The sequence below is a fragment of the Chiloscyllium punctatum genome, chromosome 25 (assembly GCF_047496795.1).
Source record: "Chiloscyllium punctatum isolate Juve2018m chromosome 25, sChiPun1.3, whole genome shotgun sequence".
In the NCBI taxonomy this organism is placed as follows: domain Eukaryota; kingdom Metazoa; phylum Chordata; class Chondrichthyes; order Orectolobiformes; family Hemiscylliidae; genus Chiloscyllium; species Chiloscyllium punctatum.
In genome coordinates, this window is record NC_092763.1 from 40,078,963 (window position 1) to 40,099,358 (window position 20,396).

At 43.0% G+C, this 20,396-nt stretch overlaps 1 protein-coding gene across 3 annotated transcripts in view; it reads right to left on the reverse strand.

Moving 5' to 3' along the window:
- LOC140495879 (protein Shroom4-like) overlaps positions 1-19,332 on the reverse strand; it is a 154,971-nt gene extending 135,639 nt beyond the window's left edge. For all 3 annotated transcript variants that reach the window (XM_072595100.1, XM_072595099.1, XM_072595098.1), the window contains exons 1-2: positions 19,113-19,332; positions 1,490-1,641 (exon numbers count right to left, since the gene is read on the reverse strand). In XM_072595100.1, the coding sequence (XP_072451201.1) occupies positions 1,490-1,641; positions 19,113-19,238 (278 nt within the window). In that variant the 5' untranslated portion in view covers positions 19,239-19,332. The remainder of the gene's footprint in view (positions 1-1,489; positions 1,642-19,112) is intronic.
- Positions 19,333-20,396: the final 1,064 nt, after the last annotated feature.

Genomic DNA, 20,396 nt, shown 5'->3' on the forward strand with positions numbered 1-20,396 from the left:
ACCTTTCCCACTTGAGAGCGTACCTCAACTCTACCTGAACCAGTTCCTCTTTTAAAAAGGTAGCTGATCGCTCCTGTCCAGTTTTGTCTACCAATCTTTGATTCCAATGTATCTCAGCTCAATTGTTCTCAATCCTAATTTTTTATTTTATGCTGGTTTGCATCTTGGCCATTTCCTTTGCTCATCTCAATCTTATGATACCAAGATTATTATCGCCAAATATTCCCTCAGTAACATCTATGCATTTCACCCATACCATTCAAATAAACCAGATGCCGCAATGCCTCCCACTCACTGGGCTATATGCATATGGAGTTTAAAAAAACTCTCCTGAACACCTCAAATTCTTCCTCATCACCTTTACATGATTGCAATTCCAGTCTAAATAGGGTTCATTAGATTGCAACCATCCCTACACTCCAGTTTTTGCACTTCTACTTAAGAATTTAAATGGAGATTTTATTATTCGTTAACAAAACAGATTTCGTCCTTGACCTTTCCAGGATATTCTCAGAGTCCTAATATTCAACTTAATCAATGCTGCCATCTTCCCCTTATCTTTCCTACCTTCCAAACATCTTGTATTGAAGAGTTCCTACTGGACCTTTCTGGTAATCACCATTATATTCTCCCATTTCCACCCTTGCAGCTTACACCCTATCATTTTGTCCACATCGATATAAAACTAATTTGGGCCTTACCACAGTCCCTTTTATACTGATGCTATTTTTTATTTTAGTATTCTTCTAATATTATCTAGAAGTATGGCAATCATCCACGGGCTCCATCAACAAGCACATTGATCTAGACCCAATATATTGGCCACTACAATGAACAACCAGAATTGGAAGTAGCAGGAATGGAACCAAATAAATTCCAGAAGACACAGTACAGCAGTGTTTCACAGGAGGCTAGATGTCAGCTAGATAGGGGATAAAACATCTGCAAATGAACTTCCCAGCTCAGTGAACATACCCACAACTATGACAATTGGCATCTGAGCTACAAATCTTTACACAAACCTTGATTATCCACTTCTCCCAGTTCTTTGTGTACATTGGCTTAACTTTGAAATGGTACATTCTGATTCCTATACCCCTGCCTGGTTTGCCAAGTTAGATTAAATGCTGATCAACGGCATGTGCAAACTACCCAGAGTAGCCACAGGCTTGTGGGTCAGTAGCAGGGTTGAGTGAGCGAGCTGGATAGTGGTGGAGGAAGAGTAACATGTGTTGGCATGCAAGTAGTGCAGAGCTAGTGGAAGAGCAGAAACCCAAAATTATTGGCCCCATTCATCAGTGGACCGGAGCTTCATAAAACAAAATTATTTACACACAATGACAACCAGCACATTTATCTGTCCGGAAGGTATATGTCCATCTCTATTGATTCAAAGGAATTATTTCTCAGTGAACTCAAATTTGATAATTTCACTGAAACAGAATGGAATTTGTTGAGGTTTTCTGATAATTATAGAATTATTCCTTACCGTTTCACCACCATCTTCAATACCCTGTAGGATCCTTTAATGAGGATGAGTGCCTCCTGCCTTGAGCCATACAGTGGGGAGCCATTGATGTTTACAATTTCATCACCAACCTGTAGTTTTCTTGACAAAGCAGCTTTGCCGCCATCCTCAATCTGAAAGGATATTTTAGGAATTGCAAATGAGTGCTACGACTTACAACTGCAACTGAAATAAACAAGTGCAGCTGAATAATTTGACAATATTAGTTACTTGACTTAAATTAGCATTCTGCAGTTTACAATACCTTTCAAAAGTTTTTCAAGGTGCTGACACGCACCATCGAGGAAGGTCACAGGTTCAATCTTATTTCTTTATTGACAAGACAGTCCAACCATTGTCAAATAATCTACATCGCTCCATTTGCACATAAGTGATATTTACAACTGGATGATGATTGATGGGAGAAACTCTCGGATGGTTTGTTGCCTCCCGGGTGCCAGGGTCCGAGACATCTCGGGCTGTGTCTTCAGAATCCTTAAGGGGGAGGGTGTGCAGCCAGAAGTTGTGATGCACATTGGCACCAACGACAGAGGTAGGAAGAGGGGTGGGGAAGTCATTCAGGAGCTCAGGGAGTTAGGCTGGAAGCTAAAAGCTAGGACGGACAGAATCGTCATCTCTGGGTTGTTGCCGGTGCCACGTGACAGTGAGGCAAGGAATAGGGAGAGTGTGCAGTTGAACCCGTGACTGCAATGATGGTATAGGAGGGAGGCCTTCAGATATTTGGACAATTGGACTGCATTCTGGGGAAGGTGGGACCTGTACAAGCAGGACGGGTTGCACCTGAACCAGAAGGGCACCAATATCCTGGGAGGTAGGTTTGCTAGCACTCTTCTGGAGGGTTTAAACTAATTTGGCAGGGGATTGGATCCGGACTTGTCGTCCAGCAAGTAGGCTAGCTGTTTTTCAGGATGTCCAAGAATGTAGGGAGGCTGTGGAGAAGGTAGCATTGACAGGGAATACTTGCAGACAAGAGATGGGCTCAAGTGTGTATACTTCAACGCAAGGAGTATCAGAAATAAGGTGGGTGAACTTAAGGCGTGGATCGGTATTTGGGACTACGATGTTGTGGCCATCATGGAAACATGGATAGAAGAGGGACAGGAATGGTTGTTGGAGGTTCCTGGTTACAGGTGTTTCAGTAAGATTGGCAGGGGGGGGGGTTGGTAAAAAAGGAGAGGGGGTGGCGTTGCTAATTAGAAATGGTATAATGGCTGCAGAAAGGCAGTTCAAGGGGGATCTGCCTTTGGAGGTAGTATGGGCTGAAGTCAGAAATAGGAAAGGAGCAGTCACCTTGTTGGGTGTTTACTATAGGCCCCCCAATAGCAGCAGAGATATGGAGAAACAGATTGGGAAACAGATTTTGGAAAGGTGCAGAAGCCACAGGGTAGTAGTCACTGGCGATTTCAACTTCCCAAATATCGATTGGAAGCTCTTTAGATCAAGTAGATTGGACGGGACGGTATTTGTGCAGTGTGTCCTGGAAGCTTTTCTAACTCAGTATGTAGATTGTCCGACCAGAGGGGAGGCCATATTGGATTTGGTACTCGGTAACGAACCGGGACAAGTGATGGGCTTGTTAGTGGGTGAGCATTTTGGTGATGGTGACCACAATTCCGTGACTTTCACCTTGGTTATGGAGAGAGATAGGTGCGTGCAACAGGGTAGGTTTTACAATTGGGGGAAGGGTAAATACGATGCTGCAAGACAGGATCTGAGGAGCATAAATTGGGAGCACAGGCTATCAGGGAAAGATGTCATTGAAATGTGGAACTTTTTCAAAGAATAGATACGATGTGTCCTTGATATGTATGTACCTGTCAGGCAGGAAAGAGATGGTCGTGTGAGGGAACCTTGGTTGACGAGGGAGGTTGAATGTCTTGTAAGACGGAAAAAGGAGGCTTACATAAGGTTGAGGAAACAAGTTTCAGACAGAGCGTTGGAGGGATACAGGATAGCCAGAAGGGAGCTGAAGAAAGGGATTAGGAGAGCTAAGAGAGGGCATGAAAAATCAAGGATAACCCCAAGGCCTTTTATGCGTATGTGAGAAACATGAGAATGACGAGAACGAGGGTAGGTCTGATCAAGGACAGTAGTGGGAGACTGTGTATTGAGTCGGAAGAGATAGGAGAGGTCTTGAATGAGTACTTTTCTTCAGTATTTACAAATGAGAGGGACCGTATTGTTGAAGAGGAGAGTATAAAACGGACTGGTAAGCTAGAGGAGATAGTTGTTAGGAAGGAAGATGTGTTGGGCATTTTGAAAAACTTGAGGATAGACAATTCCCCCAGGCCTGACAGGATATATCCTAGGATTATATGGGAAGCAAGAGAGGAAATTGCAGAACTGTTGGCAATGATCTTTTCGTCTTCACTGTCAATGGTGGTGGTGTCAGGGGACTGGAGAGTGGAGAATGTTGTGCCCCTGTTCAAAAAGGGAATAGGGATAACCCCGGGAATTACAGGCCAGTTAGTCTTACTTCGGTGGTAGGCAAAGTAATGGAAAGGGTACTGAGGGATAGGATTTATGAGTATCTGGAAAGACACTGCTGGATTAGGGACAGCCAGCACGGATTTGTGAGGGGTAGGTCTTGCCTTACAAGTCTTATTGAATTCTTCGAGGAGGTGACCAAGCATGTGGATGAGGGTAGAGCAGTGGATGTAGTGTACATGGATTTTAGTAAGGCATTTGATAAGGTTCCCCATGGTAGGCTTATGCGGAAAGTCAGGAGGCATGGGATAGTGGGACGTTTGGCCAGTTGGATAGAAAACTGGCTAACCGGTTGAAGTCAGAGAGTGGTGGTAGATGGTAAATATTCAGCCTGGAGCCCAGTTACAAGTGGAGTTCTGCAGGGATCAGTTGTTGGTCCTCTGCTGTTTGTAATTTTTATTAATGACTTGGAAGAGGGAGTCGAAGGGTAGGTGAGTAAATTTGCAGACGATATGAAGATTGGTGGAATTGTGGATAGTGAGGAGGGCTGTTGTCGGCTGCAAAGGGACTTAGATATGATGCAGAGCTGGGCTGAGGAGTGGCAGATGGAGTTCAACCCTGTCAAGTGTGAGGTTGTCCATTTTGGAAGGACAAATAAGAATGCGGAATACAGGGTTAACGGTAGGGTTCTTAGTAAGGTGGAGGAGCAGAGGGATCTTGGGGGTCTATGTTCATAGCTCTTTGAAAGTTGCCACTCAGGTGGATAGAGCTTGTAAGAAGGCCTATGGTGTATTAGCGTTCATTAGCAGAGTGACTGAATTCAAGAGTCGTGAGGTGATGTTGCAGCTGTATAGGACCTTGATAAGGCCACATTTGGAGCACTGTGTGCAGTTCTGGTCACCTCATTTTAGGAAAGATGTGGAAGCTTTGGAGAGGGTGCAGAGGAGATTTACCAGGATGTTGCCTGGAATGGAGAATAGGTCGCACGAAGATAGGTTGAGAGTGCTAGGCCTTTTCTCATTGGAACGGCAAAGGATGAGGGGTGACTTGATAGAGGTTTATAAGATGATCAGGGGAATAGATAGAGTAGACAGTCAGAGACTTTTTCCCCGGGTACAACAGAGTGTTACAAGGGGACATAAATTTAAGGTGAAGGATGGAAGGTATGGGGGGGGGGGGGCGGGGAAGAGGAAATGTCAGGGGTAGGTTCCTTACCCAGAGAGTGGCAGGGGCATGGAATGTGCTGCCCGTGGGAGTGGCAGAGTCAGAATCGTTGGTGACCTTTAAGCGGCAACTGGATAAGTACATGGATAGGTGCTTAAGCTAGGACAATTGTTTGGCACAACATCGTGGGCCGAAGGGCCTGTTCTGTGCTGTATTGTTCTATGTCTATGTTCTATGAAAACTGAGCTTACCCTTGAAAATATTCTATTGCTTTCTTCATTAAGATTACCTTTTGCATTGTTCAGCCTGTTCACCATTACTGCTGTTCTTTTCACTTTATTTTGGTGACTGCATATACCAAATCCATTTTGAATCATTTTCTCTAACCAATCCATTTTACACAATATCTTTGTATACCTCACTCCCAGCAGCATAAAGTCTTCATCCTCAGTTTAACATCAACTTTCATCTCCTGCTGCTTTGATAAATTCACAGCTAACAAAGTTCCAGCCACTGTTTAAAACCATTTTCCCATCCATACCAGTTTACTTTGATATCCATGTCATCAGACGCCAAGTCTAAGTCAACTATTCAAAACAAGAAATTGCTAGGTTTTACCTAGCTCATCTAAAGACTTTGCTTTGACTCTGAATAATTGGTTCTCAACAAGACTCCATGCTCCCAACTTAAACTTTAAACTCAGCATAATTGAAAGCTCTTTTTTCCTCCATGCCTTTTTAAGTTAGATGATGCCATTCACAAATGGAACTCTTTTCTTTTGACCTTCATGGACTCTTTTCACAAACTCTTGCCTTTACTCAACATGAATGGCATGGTGGCTCAGTGGGTCAGCATAATAGCTCGTGGTTCGCACTGCTGCCTCACAGTGCCAGGGACCAGGTTTGATTCCATCCTTGGGTGACTGTCTGTGTGGAGTTTGCACATTCTCCCCATGTCTGCTTGGGATTCCACCAGGTGCTCCAGTTTCCTCCCACAATTTAAAGATGTGCAGGTGGATTGGCCATGCTAAATTCCCAATAGTATCCAGAGATGTGCAGGCTATGTGGATTAGCCATGGGAAATGCAGGGTTACATGGATAGCATGAGATATTCTTTGGAGGATCAATATGGATTTGATGGGCCAAATGGCCTGCTTCTACACTGTAGGGATTCTATAAAACAATCATGGTGGAGGTATTGCACTTATCACCAAACCGCTCCTTGGCTTAACATCTTTCTCCTCTGGACTTCTCACCCTGTTCCACTCATCTTGCTTTTCATTCAAAATCTTCATTCTTTACGACCATTCTATGGGATAATAAATTGTCTCATAACTCTGTTGCATTTCTCTCTTGGACTCAGCACTGAATACCAACTCATCTGGAGTGATTTAACCTTCATCCACTTGGAGTTCACTGCCTGCATAAACTCCAAATTTTTCCCTCCATGTAAATTCCCAAACCCTCATGCACACACACCCCCTTTGACTTTGTCATCTCACACAGTGTCAATATTCCAATCATACACCTCACAGATAAGGCCATCTTTAATCACTACCTTGTATCAATCTCCATTCATTTCACCCTTTCAATCCACAAATTCTACCATATTCTGTGTTCATCCCTGGAAATAACCATTCCCTCAAATTTCTAGAATCCTTTCAAAGTTAAAACTCCACTCAACTCACTGTTTCTGTGACTATGGATTACTAAACGTCACTTCCCCCTTTAGTCCCCAGTACCATCATTGCAGACATCACTCTCTCATACACATACACTCTGGTTGTTGCCCAAGCTCAACCCTCATCATTATTCCCTTTTGGTCAAGGGAATACAACCTTCAGTAGATATACCAGACAACTAGTTTCAGCATTTATTTCCAGATCTGGCTGAACCACCAAGTGAGAAAGCTTATAGCCTTACATGTGGTATCTGCAACAGAATATATAGGAAAGCACTTGATCAATTGGTGGGGGCAGGGGATGCATTTATTCAGAAGAATTAAGGACATCCGTTCTTAGTGTCAATGGATCAGTATAAATAAGGTGATAACATTTCTTCACTTGTAGAATGTGTGGCAGTACTTCCTTTTGACCCAGAGGGCTGGAAGCTGTGCATATTTTACAGTTGAAGGTTGGATAACTGAATTTCTGGTTTATAATGAAGATTCTTAACAAAACTCATACTCAATACGAAAAGAATTTGTAATTTAATAAGCTGAGTGGAATATGCAAGTAATAGAATGATCCGGATACATTTTCATGTATACCACACTGAGCAGATTTGAATTTATGAAGCTCACTTCCCTAATCTTAACTCTTCTGGAATGTGAGTGTCTCATTAACCTTACAAACTAGGTAAACACAAAAGCTGAAACTGGGATAGTAAGCAAGTTGGAAGATGGTCAAATGTGAGAAAGAGAGACGGAGAGAGAGAGAACGGAAGCTGGTGGAAAGGTTAACTCTTTGTGGTCTAATTTGAGTGTACACTTGCTTGTCATGGATTGAATGTTTGTGTGTTGTTCTCTGGAGCTCAAGATCTGGGAACGTTATAAACTTAATTTACATTTTAGGAATCTAAGATTTTTTTTTAAAAAAGCCATTTTGTAGGACAATGATACTGGGCGAGGTTACCTCATTACCTTTTCCCACATGGTTTAGACTAGTCCCTTGTAATGATGGACATTTAAAAGGGAAGCTTATCTAGCGAAGGCATTTGGCCTGGCTTGATCGAGGTTTCCCACTTTGATGTGCATGCAGCTTAATTAGTTAAGCGTACTCAGGTCTGTCAATTAGTTTCGCTTCCTCTACAAACTTTTTCATTTTATTACTGCTTATCTGATTGAGGATATGTGGTGATTTTGTAATCTCAGTACCAATTTCTGTATAAAGAAGCTTGTTTGCAGCAATAGGGAGAGTAACCTTATTATCATTATTATCAGTATCAATGAATAGGAAGGGTTTGGAAGGATATGGGCCTGGTGCTGGCAGGTGGGACTAGTTTGGGTCGGGATATCCGGTCAGCATGGATGACTTGGACTGAAGGGTCTGTTTCCGTGCTGTACATCTCTATGACTCTAGTAACTCTAATGGTTTTAAGAACTTAGCTCAAGCCCTGTTTGTAGGTATCTATATTAGAGATTGGCATTGATGCCATTGGTAAATAAAGATACTAATTTAAACTAAACTGTCTGTAAGATTTTTATATTCCAGACTGCCAGGGATGAACCAAGAGAGGCTTACAGGTCAAGTCAAAAAGGGATACCCTGAGCTATCTCGAATAGGTACTTTAACAAAAGTATCATCATCTGCTAAAACTGCTCACCAATTCAGGATCACCCTGGAATGCAAAGTATAACACTAATGCAACCTTAAGCCCATCTCTCCCTTGATTCCTCATTTCCCTGAATAATAGAGAGGAGCTTGTGGATTCTATTCTCACTAAGGTTGAGGCTATCCATTCAGCTACTACTGCCCCACTGGGTCTAACTTCCTCCAAATGAGCCCCTGCCCTAGTCCTCAACTCACATGTTTCTCTAGTTTGTTCTGTCTCCCTCATAGCAATCCCAGGGCTCACATTGCCCACAAGAACTAAAAACTGCTCTCAGCCCTAATCCCACTAAAGAGTAATCACTCAAATTCCTCTCCAGGTCTCCTTGTTCACCAATACTGTTAATGGCTCTAAATCTTGAGGTTTTATCCTTCTGTTTCAACTGCATCATCGACTCAGGTATAGACAGGATAGATCGAGTGAATCTTTAGAAGAGTATAAAAGAAGTTGGAGTATACTTAAGAGGGAAATCAGGAGGGCAAAAAGGGGACATGAGACAGCTTTGGCAAATAGAATTAAGGAGAATCCAAAGGGTTTTTTTACAAATATATTAAGGACAAAAGGGTAACTAGGGAGAGAATAGGGCCCCTCAAAGATCAGCAAGGCAGGCTTTGTGTGAAGCCACAGAAAATGGGGGAGATACTAAATGAATATTTTGCATCAGTATTTACTGTGGAAAAGGATATGGAAGATATGGACTGTGGGGAAATAGATGGTGACATCTTGCAAAATGTCCAGATTACAGAGGAGGAAGTGCTGGATGTCTTGAAACGGTTAAAGGTGGATAAATCCCCAGGACCTGATCAGGTGGACCCGAGAACTCTGTGGGAAGCTAGAGAAGTGATTGCTGGGCCTCTTGTTGAGATATTTGTATCATTGATAGTCACAGGTGAGGTGCCAGAAGACTGGAAATTGGCAAACATGGTGCCACTGTTTAAGAAAGGTGGTAAGGACAAGCCAGGACAAGGACAAGACCAGTGAGCCTGACCTTGGTGGTGGGCAAGTTGTTGGAGGGAATCCTGAGGGACAAGATGTACATGTATTTGGAATGGCAAGGACTGATTAGCGATAGTCAACATGGCTTTGTGAGTGGGAAATCGTGGAGGCCAGGCAGCATCTGAGGAGCAGGAGAATCGACGTTTTGGGCATAAGCCCTTCTTCAGGAGCCATTCCCGAAGAAGGGCTTATGCCCAAAACGTCGATACTCCTGCTCCTCGGTGGCTGCCTGTGGCCTGCGGTGCTTTTCCAGCACCACACTTTTCAACTCTGGTCTCCAGCATCTGCAGTCCTTGCTTTCTCTTGCGTGGGAAATTGTCTCACAAACTTGAGGTTTTTTGAGGAAGTAACAAAGAGGATTGATGAGGGCAGGGCAGTAGATGTGATCGACATGGACTTCAGTAAGGTGTTCAATAAGTTTCCCCATGGGAGACTGATTAGCAAGGTTAGATCTCATGGAATACAGGGAGAACTAGCCATTTGGATACAGAACTGGCTCAAAGGTAGAAGACAGAGGGTGGTGGTGGAGGGTCGTTTTTCAGACTGGAGGCCTGTGACCAGTGGAGTGCCACAAGGATCGGTGCTGGGACCTCTACTTTTTGTTATTTACATAAATGATTTGGATTCGAGCATAAGAGGTATAGTTAGTAAGTTTGCAGATGACACCAAAATTGGAGGTGTAGTGGACAGCGAAGAGGGTTACCTCAGATTACAACAGGATCTTGACCAGATGGGCCAATGGGCTGAGAAGTGGCAGATGGAGTTTAATTCAGATAAATGCGAGGTGCTGCATTTTGGGAAAGCAAATCTTAGCAGGACTAATACACTTAATGGTAAGGTCCTAGGGAGTGTTGCTGAACAAAGAGACCTTTGAGTGCAGGTTCATAGTTCCTTGATAGTGGAGTCGCAGGTAGATAGGATAGTGAAGGCGGCATTTGTTATGCTTTCCTTTATTGGTCAGAGTACAGGAGTTGGGAGGTCATGTTGCAGTTGTACAGGACATTGGTTAGACCACTGTTGGAATATTGCATGCAATTCTGGTCTCCTTCCTTTCGGAAAGATGTTGTGAAACTTGAAAGGGTTCAGAAAAGACTTACAAGGATATTGCCAGGGTTGGAGGATTTGAGGTATAGGGAGAGGCTAGGGCTGTTTCCCCTGGAGCATCGGAAGCTGAGGGGTGATGTTATAGAGGTTTACAAAATTATGAGGGGCATGGATAGGATAAATAGGCAAAGTCTTTTCCCTGGGGTGGGGGGAGTCCAGAATGAGCGGGCATAGGTTTAGAGTGAGAAGGGAAAGATATAAAAAGAGACCTAAGGGGCAACTTTTTCACGCAGAGGGTGGTATGTGTATGGAATGAGCTGCTGGAGGAAGTGGTGGACGTTGGTACAATTTCAACATTTTAGAGGCATTTGGATTGGTATATGAATAGGAAAGGTTTTGAGGGATATGGGCCGGGTGCTGGCAGGTGGGACTAGATTGGGTTGGGATATCTGGTCGGCATGGACAGGTTGGACCGAAGGGTCTGTTTCCATGCTGTACATCTCTATGACTCTCTTTAAAACACCACTCCCTGAACTCACCCTCCAACTTCCCTTTTCTCTCTAATGTCCTCAGACATGATAATCTATTTTTAACTTTCCTGGAATGCCATCCTTGAATCCTTTCACTCACATTTCTACCTCTGCCTCTATACCAAACTGACTCTGGTCAAAGGCACCAAGAACATCCTTTATGACAGTGACAAAGATAATTGTGCCTGCTCACCTTTCCAGATTTGCCTGCACCCTTTGAGATGGCCATGTCACTAGCGTGGCCATTTTGAATACAGTTCAGAATCAACCAATTGGTTGTTGATCTGGTCACATATAGGCCATTGTGGTGAGGATTTCCTGTTATGTTTCACTGATATCTCAGTGAAAACATGAATGGAATCTACACTTGTCTTCAACATTCAATGGCATATCATCTTTGAATCTCCCATCATCACATCCTGGGCATTACAGTTGACCAGCAAATGAACTGGACAGGCTATTCCTGCTGGAAGAGCAGGACAGAGGCTGGTAATTCTGCTGTAGGTAACGAAGACTTTAAGGCCTGCTCCATCATCCGCAAGGCACAAATCTGGAATGTGATGGAATACTTCCAACCTGCCAGGATGAATATGGCTTCAACAAAGCTGAAGAAATTCAATACCACACAAGACAAAGTAGCCCATTGGATATGATACTCTTCCACCACTTTAAACATTTACTCCCACTAACAGTGGTATACAGTGGCAGCTGTGCTTTTGGTTTATTGGATGCACTGCAGCAACTCACTAAGCCTCATTCAGCAGTACATTCCAAATCCATATTTTCTACCATTTAGAAGGACAAGGGCAGTGGGTGCATAGAAACACACATCTGCAGCTTCCTCTCCCAACACACATCATCCTGGCTTGGAACTATACAGTTGTTCCAGGATTTTGAGCCAGTGAAAGTGAAGGAACTTCCTCACCACTACCTGTACCACACAGATTGTGGCAATTTAAAAAAATGGGGCACCATCACCTTCTCAAGGGCAATTAAGAATGGGCAATAAATGCTAGCCTAGTCAGCAACACCTATAGCCCAGGAAAGAGAAAAAAAATTAATAAAGGTTAGCTGTTTTACTAAGGGGGGGACCTAATGAGTAAACATAACATAATTACACCAACATTACAAATCTAAGGCAACAGAAATGTAATAATTATTGCCTATTGAATTCTGCACAATAGGATCTACAGTTTAAGCAATGGCCATAATGAGGTATCCCACAAATGCAGACAAATGGCTCATAATCCTTATATTTTGACTCTACTAAGCGTGCAGATTCTTGTAAGTAACATTAACCAGGTTTTCCAAGAAAACACATATTTTGGCCTGAAGTTGCCTTATTTCACCTCACACAGCAAGTGTCAGTATTTCTTTTTTGATTGCTTTTGGCTGAAAACGGTTTTGCACAATACCTAATATTTCTTCAGTATCTGGTACAGTAAACACACAACATAAGGCCATTTTAAAAAAGGTTATAAAATCCAGGATCAGCCTACTAAATTTTGTAACTAACTGGTCAATCTCTCAGAATGTGGCCCAGGAGCTGGCTATGTGGAGAACATGGTGGAGTGGTCAAAGGCCAATCTTTTAGGTAAGGATTGGTAAACTGAAAGGGTATATGTTGAAAAGGTGGCATAAACTCAAATCCATCTGCAATTTTAAATCTTAAGTTATGACTTTTTGACAAATAGATCACTATAATCATTTTGTCGTTAATAAAATTTATATGCAAACTCAATTTCAAAATAAGAATTTGATCGTTGTAGGAATCAACAACAGAAGACAAAATAAAGAAATCTTTCTAGAATGTCATTCATTTGCAAACAAAATCCTCATCATCTCTAACCTTAGCTTGTTAACTTAAGATGAAATTGACTTCATGGGTAAAGACATTATTATTATATTTTACTCGCTGTCTTAACCAAATGGATAAAAAGTTGACTTGCACCCCATCACCAAAACACACCTTGGTCTCCCTCCTCCATGTGACTCTAGATACCCAGATCAGAGATTGTCCAGAAAAAGCTAAGTATAAACAGATACTGAATGATAGAAGTATTGCTGTGCACAAAAGGACTGTTAGGCCCACTGTGTCTGTGCTGACTCTCCAAATGAGCATCGTGACTTAGTGCCATTCTCCTACCTTTTCTCTGAACCCTTACATATTGTTCCTATTTAAATAATCATCTAATGCATTCTTGAATGCCTCAATTGAATGTGCCTCCACTGCACTTCCAGGCAGTGCATTACAACCTGAATTGTGTGAGAGAAAAAATATTTTTTTCACAATCACTTTTGTTACTTTTGCACACCACTTTAAATCTGTGTCTTCTCTATCTTAATTCTTTTACAAGCAGGGGAAGTTTCTCTCCATCCTGCACAATTTTGAATTTTGCTTGAACAATCTGAACTCAACAAGGTTGAAAGCCTTGGTTAGTTTAGTTTTGGACAAGACCAGGCTCAGAGGAGGCAGCATTTACAGGAACAAACAACTGAACTCTGGTCATATTTTTCTCAGATTTCCAGAACTCTATCACAAGGCTCAAGCTTAGAAGAAGGAACAGACTAGCAACGTTAATTACCAGGTGACAAACATATTGTGACACTTGGCCAGAAAAACAGTGTGTTGAAAAACATGAGAGAATTGGACATAAAGTTGAGGAGTGAAAGATCAAGGGATATTAATTTGAGACCAGCCAATTAAATGCAATTATTTTTTTTCTAGTCCTGCCCTTTCCCAACTTAAGGATTTAGATATTCTAATCCAAATTTGTAGGGAGTGTAAAGGCCCATGGCAAACTACCTGCTCGTAGTCTCACTGCAATAATTGCATCCACAAGGACAATTGCTTTCTGACTATTAATCCAACAGAGTGCTTCAACATTCTGTGATTTTCCACTGGGAACCAAAACATACTTTTGGAAAAAACAACAGAAAATTAAAAATTGGCAAAGGGTCAAGGTGATAACAAGCAGATCCAGATTATCGACAAACGCAGGTGTTAAATTCAGAGTGATACCATTGGCCCAGTATCAACTATTCAGTAATAACACAAATATACAGTATCTGGTCAGAGGTGATCATGACATCATTTGAAAAGAGCTTCAACACTGGAAATGGTGAGCTTTTTCAGTCATACTTTCAACATTAGGTTGGTGAAAACTGAAGCTAATTTCCAACTTGTCATTTCACAAACAAGTGTAATTGATGTAATCTGCTGCGTTGATTGTGCATCACTATATAAGGTCTTTTTTTAAACAGCAAACATGATTCAAAAGGTTGTACTCTAAACAACACAGTACAATAGGGATCATTTGTCCATTATCTGAAGACACTGGCAGCCAGATACCTGTTCCAGACAGCAAATTCCAGTCACAATGACTTGTGTAGCATCCTGGGTAGAAAAAAAAACAAATAAATTCCCTCATCTTAAGACTCCATTTTGTTACACTTCTTGTCTGCTAGTAAGTAGTGGACGAAGAGAAATTTCCTTAATGTAAATATTGGGAAATCAAAAGCCATTACCTTCAGTATAAACGCAGCTCCCGAGCCCCCATCTCCATTTGGCACCCTCATTACTGACTGAAGCTGAACCTAACTGATCACAATCCCTGCATCTTATTTGAACCCAACTGGAGTTGCAAAACTCCATCTCACAACAATTGCCCATCACCACCTCACACCATGTTCTGCTGAAATACTGATCCATTCCTTTGTTAATTCTTCCAAGGCTTTCTTGCCTGGCTTTCAGCAACTCCTTTTCCATTAACTTCACCAGGACATTCAAAGTTCTGCTGGCCATGTCCTAACCTGCAACCACTCACCAATCACCCCATGGCTGTGGGTTTAACAATATTTTAAAATTTTAAAATGCTTACCTTAAAATTTTCAAACCCCTCGATAGACATGCCCTTTGCATCATTTTAACTTCCTCTAAATGTATAACTTCTAACATCTTTATATTATTCTGCATTTGTACTGATCCATTTGTTATGGGAGGCAGGTTTGTAAAAGAGACAAAGTAGTGTTGAAAGTTCAATTCAGGTTTGGATTGACCATAAAACAATAAGACACAGGAGCAGAAACTGGGCCATTCAGCCCATTGAGTCTGCCCCACCATTCAATCCATGGCTGATAAGTTTCTCAACCCCATTCTCCCATTTTTCTCCCCGTAACCCATTACCCTCTTGATAGTCAAAAAACAATCTATCTCAATCTTAAATGCATTCAATGACCTGGCCTGCACAGCCTTCTGTGGCAATGAATTCCATAGATTAATCACTCGCTGGCTGAAAAACATTCTCATCTCAGTTCTATAAGGTCTTCCCTTTACTCTGATGCTGTGCCCTCGGGTCGTAGTCTCTCCTACCAATGGAAGCCACTTCCCAACATCCACTCTGTCCAGGTTATTCAGTATTCTCTAAGTTTCAATTACATTCCCCCCTCTCATCCTTCTAAATTCCATAGAGTATAAGCCCAACATCCTCAAATGTTCCGCATATGTTAAGCTGTTCATTTCTGGGACCATTCTCGTGAACTTCCTCTGAACACGCTCCAGGGCCAGTACATCATTCCTGAGATATGGGGCCCAAAAATGTGCACAATACTCCAATTGTGGTCTGACCAGAGCCTTACAGAGCATCAGAAGTATATCCCTGCTTTCATATTTAAGCCTCTCAAAATAAATGTATCATTGCTTTTGTCTTCCTAATTACTGACTCAATCCACAAGTTTACATTAAGGGGATCCTGGACCAGAACTCCCAAGTTCCTTTGCACTTCAGACTTCCGAATTTTCTCTCCACTTAAGAGAATAGTCCATGCCTCTATTCTTCCTACCAAAGTGCATGACCTCACACTGTCCCAAATTGTACTCCATCTGCCACTTCTTTGCCCACTGTCCCAACAACCTCTGCAGCCTCCCTGCCTCCTCAATGCTACCTGTCTTTCTATCTATCTTTGTATCATCTGCAAACTTAAAATGCCCTCAGGTACTTCATCTAGATTGTTAATATATAAAGTGAAAAGTTATGGTCCCAGCACCGAGCCTTGCAGAACACCACTTGTCACGAGCTGCCATCATGAGAAGGACCTTTTTCTCATCACTTCTGCTTTCTGCCAGACAGCCAAGTTTCTATCCATGCTAGATAGGATGCTGAGCCTATGACTTGACACCAACATTTTTTACAAACCCACCGACTCCCACAGCTACTTGGATTACACCTCTTCCCACCCTCCCTCCTGCAAAAAATGCCATCCCGTATTCCCAATTCCTCCGCCTCCGCTGTATCTGCTCCCAGGAGGACCAGTTCCACCACAGAACACACCAGATGGCCTCCTTCTTTACAGACCGCAATTTCCCTTCCCACGTGGTTAAAGATGCCCTCCAACGCATCTCGTCCACATCCCGCACCTTCGCCCTCAGACCTCCAACCATAACAAGGACAGAATGCCCCTGGTGCTCACCTTCCACCCTACCAATGTTCGCATAAACCAAATCATCCGTCGACATTTCCGCCACCTCCAAATGGACCCTACCACCAGGGAAATATTTCCCTCCCCACCCCTTTCCACCTTCCGCAAAGACAGTTCCCTCTGTGACTACTTAGTCAGGTCTACACCCCCCTACAACCCATCCTGCCACCGCAGGAATTGCAAAACCTGTGCCCACACCTCCTCCCTCACCTCCATCCAAGGCCCTAAAGGAGATTCAACCCCAGGGCACCAACGTGGACTTCAACAGTTTCCTCATTTCCCCTTCCCCCAACTCACCCCAGTTCCAAACTTCCAGCTCAGCACTATCCCATGACTTGTCCTACCTGCCTATCTTCCTTTCCACCTATCCACTCCACCCTTCCCCCCTGACCTATCACCTTCATCCCTCCCCCACTCACCTATTGTACTCTATGCTACTTTCTCCCCACCCCCACCCCTCCTGTCATTTATCTCTCCACCCTTCAGGCTCTCTGCCTGTATTCCTGATGAAGTACTTTTGCCCGAAACGTCGATTTTACTGCTCCTCGTATGCTACCTGAACTGCTGTGCTCTTCCAGCACCATTCTAATCTAGACTATGACTAGTCCAACTGATTCTCAATAACCAAGTGTGCAATGAAGCTAGTGGTCTAAGCCAAAAATATTTCTTCCCAACATGTATTTGGTACAAAGTTTTGCTCATCCTCCACTAGAGGGTTTGAGCTAGAGGGAGAGGCTGAATAGGCGGGGGCTAATTTCCCTGGGAGCATCAAAGGCTGAGGGGTGACCTTACAGAGATTCATAAAATCACGAGGGGTATGGATATGGTAAATTGACAAGGTTTTTTTCCCCCGGGGTGGGGAAGTCTAAAACTAGACAGCATAGGTTTAGGGTGAGAGGGGTAAGATGTAAAAGGGACCCAAGGGACAATGTTATCTCGCAGACGGTGGTGCGTGTGTGGAATGAACTGCCAGAAGAATTAGTGGAGGCTGGCACAATTACAGCATTTAAAAGGCATCTGGATGGGTATATGAATAGGAACAGTTCAAGAGGGATATGGGCCGAATGCTGGCAAATGGAACTAAATGTATTTAGAATATCTGGTCAACGTGGTTGAATTGGACTGAAGGGTCTATTTCCGTGCTGTACAGCTCTGACTCTAAGCTACCCAATAATAAGTCAGGCAGCAGAGGGAGCTCAGAGAGGTGGTGCTGAGTTAAGTTTGGCTGTCAGCAGTGTCCATGTAACAAGTTAACTTACTCCTGGGCATTCAAAATTTCGGTTTCAGGCACAAAAGAAGATAGCTGCAGCACAGGAAAGTACAACAGCATGACATCTTTTCATCACTGCGTCTTCTACTTTAAACAGTAGCGAGCAACGACCCCCCCCCAAAAAATAATTACAATCGCTTCTCATGTAACAGAACTTCCCTTTGGGTTGGTCAAACCGCGCTTGATATCTTAATAAGAAAATAAGTTCCTAAGCATTCTAACCTCACCAAAACATTCAATGGTGACATTTTTCTCGAAGTATTTGGGCGGGTGAACGACGCCGCTCCCCTGAGAAAATAAAATGCAGCTTTACTGCATTTGAAGATAGCATTACCTACCCCCGCCCCCCCCCCCCCCCCACCACACCACCACCACCACCACCCACCCCCGAACCCCTTGAGCCAGATGCTTTTGGCATCTGGCGACAATTACGAAAAGGACGAGTTGTAATAACCCACCACCGGACAGACTGAACCCAACAGTTTTCTGTCTTTTAGCAATTGGGGGCTGATAGGTTACATCAGCAACAAAGCTCAAAGTCAATAAAATTATCCAAAGTAGTGAATCGCGGTTATTTCTTGTCAAAAGTAAATGGCATGACATCTTTCTCCGAATCGCAGTCTCGTCGTTTTCGTTCGGCGCAAACATGTTGCTTTTGAAACAACCGAGCGCAGGAGCTATGGGCCAGTTGCGCGATTTGCCTGTTAATCATTTACCCACATGATACTGGGTTCCTCACACTGCCTTTCTGCTCCCCTGCTCCAAAACAAACCTTTCCAGAGCCTGGAGGCACGGAGCACCGATCCAAGGTGAAAATAACCCTTTTGCAATAACCTTAGCAAAATACACAATTTTTAAAATTGCACTTAATTTTCCAAAAACTGTGTCCTTCAAAAAAAAATCACATACCTCCAGAAAAAATTTCTGAGAAACAAAAGGTATGAAGCATAGTAATATTATAAAATAAATCGTTCCCAATGTATCATTCAAAAAATATAATTTTGGCAGACACAATTCCGACCCCCATGCGATTTAAACTGCATTCCATTCTCCATACTCTCATTCAGCAGCAAACTATCGCTGGAGCGGTCCAAATTTCTATGCACGCTGGTCATTCAAGACCGCAATTACTTATGGGCATTTTATATACAAATGTACATGTAAAATTTCGGCTTTTAACTTTTGGACTTCTTTGTCTCACTGCTGTGAAATGGATAACGCTGGCTAAAACATGGGCAGTGTAGAAACCAACTTCCCTGCCACTTTTTTTTTGCAGCTGTAATGGGCTTTTTTTTCTGCTTGCAGTTGTTGGGGAACGGGGGACGCGAGTTTGTTAAAAGTTTTTACCTTTGAGATGGTGAGAGACTCTCCATGTTCTAGCCCCCCTTTAAGAGTGAAGCCCCATGGAGCCCCTCCTTGTAACTGCACATGAATATGTTGGTAGTTGCTGGCTGTCTCTCTGCTGCGCTCCATAATCTTCTTCGATTACTCGGAGTTCCATCACATTCCCATTGATAATTTTTTTTTTCTTCTTCCCACTAAGTACTACAGTCCATCCATTACGGAAATGACATTGACACACAGCTTCCCCCAAAAAAGCCCCCCTCCGCCCCTCTCAGATTGATGTGAAGTCGAGCGAATCACCTCTCGCCGTGCTGTGTCGGTACCAAACCATTGCAACGCAAAGGCGGGACTTGAACCTCCGCTCCTTAAGGCGTTAGTGTGTGGTTTTAATCCATTACTTATTTGGAATTCCAACGAAATCTGGGAAATAATCGACTGCAAAGTTTTCCATTCTTGTAATCTAGTTTCCTAAGTCTTAAGTTTATAATGACTAAACGTTTCCCACTCTGAATGTGTTCTGTACATTTTCAACTGATTCCTCTCTATGTTTCAGTGAATCAACCAGCACAGAAGAGGTATTTCAGCCTTTACTTTGGTTCTGGCTATTGAATGGGCTATTCAACAAGTCTCATGACCAGACTTTTTAAAAATCCTTTTCACGTATGAATCAAGTTCTTTTTTATTCTGAAATGGCAGTTCCATTCTTAAATGGGTAACAGCAATTTTCCCTTATTCCACTCCAGACCTTAGTATTCTGTCACCCACGTATATGAGACAATTGAATTCGGATTTAATTCACAATGCTCTCTCTCTTTGATTACAAAATAGCGATAAAAGTCAGGGTATATATAAAAAAACTGTTACTGGAAAACTGGTTGAGAATGCTTGACTTGTTTTCCACCTTCACAGCTCAGAGAGAACACAAGGCAGGCAGGGTGGGGTGGAGCTGGAGGGTTGACCGTCCCAGGAGTGTCCTGAATGGTGACATGTAACCAGATTATCCGTGGCTCCTCTTCTGGCTGGGTGCCCCCTGACTCCATGTGAGGAAGAGACTTTCCTGTTCTCCAATGGACTAATGGTTGGGCCGATGAGTGCTGGTGTTTGCACTTCTCCAGCAGCCCCTGAGGGAGCTGAGCCCGCGTTTCCATGGCAGATACCAACCTGATAATGGAGACAGCCAGACGGTTGCATGATTCACTGCACTGCCACAGCATCTGTGCACTGAGGACCATCCCTGTCTGCTACTGATTCTGCCCCACCTTCCTGTTTGGGATGACGTGCTGATTA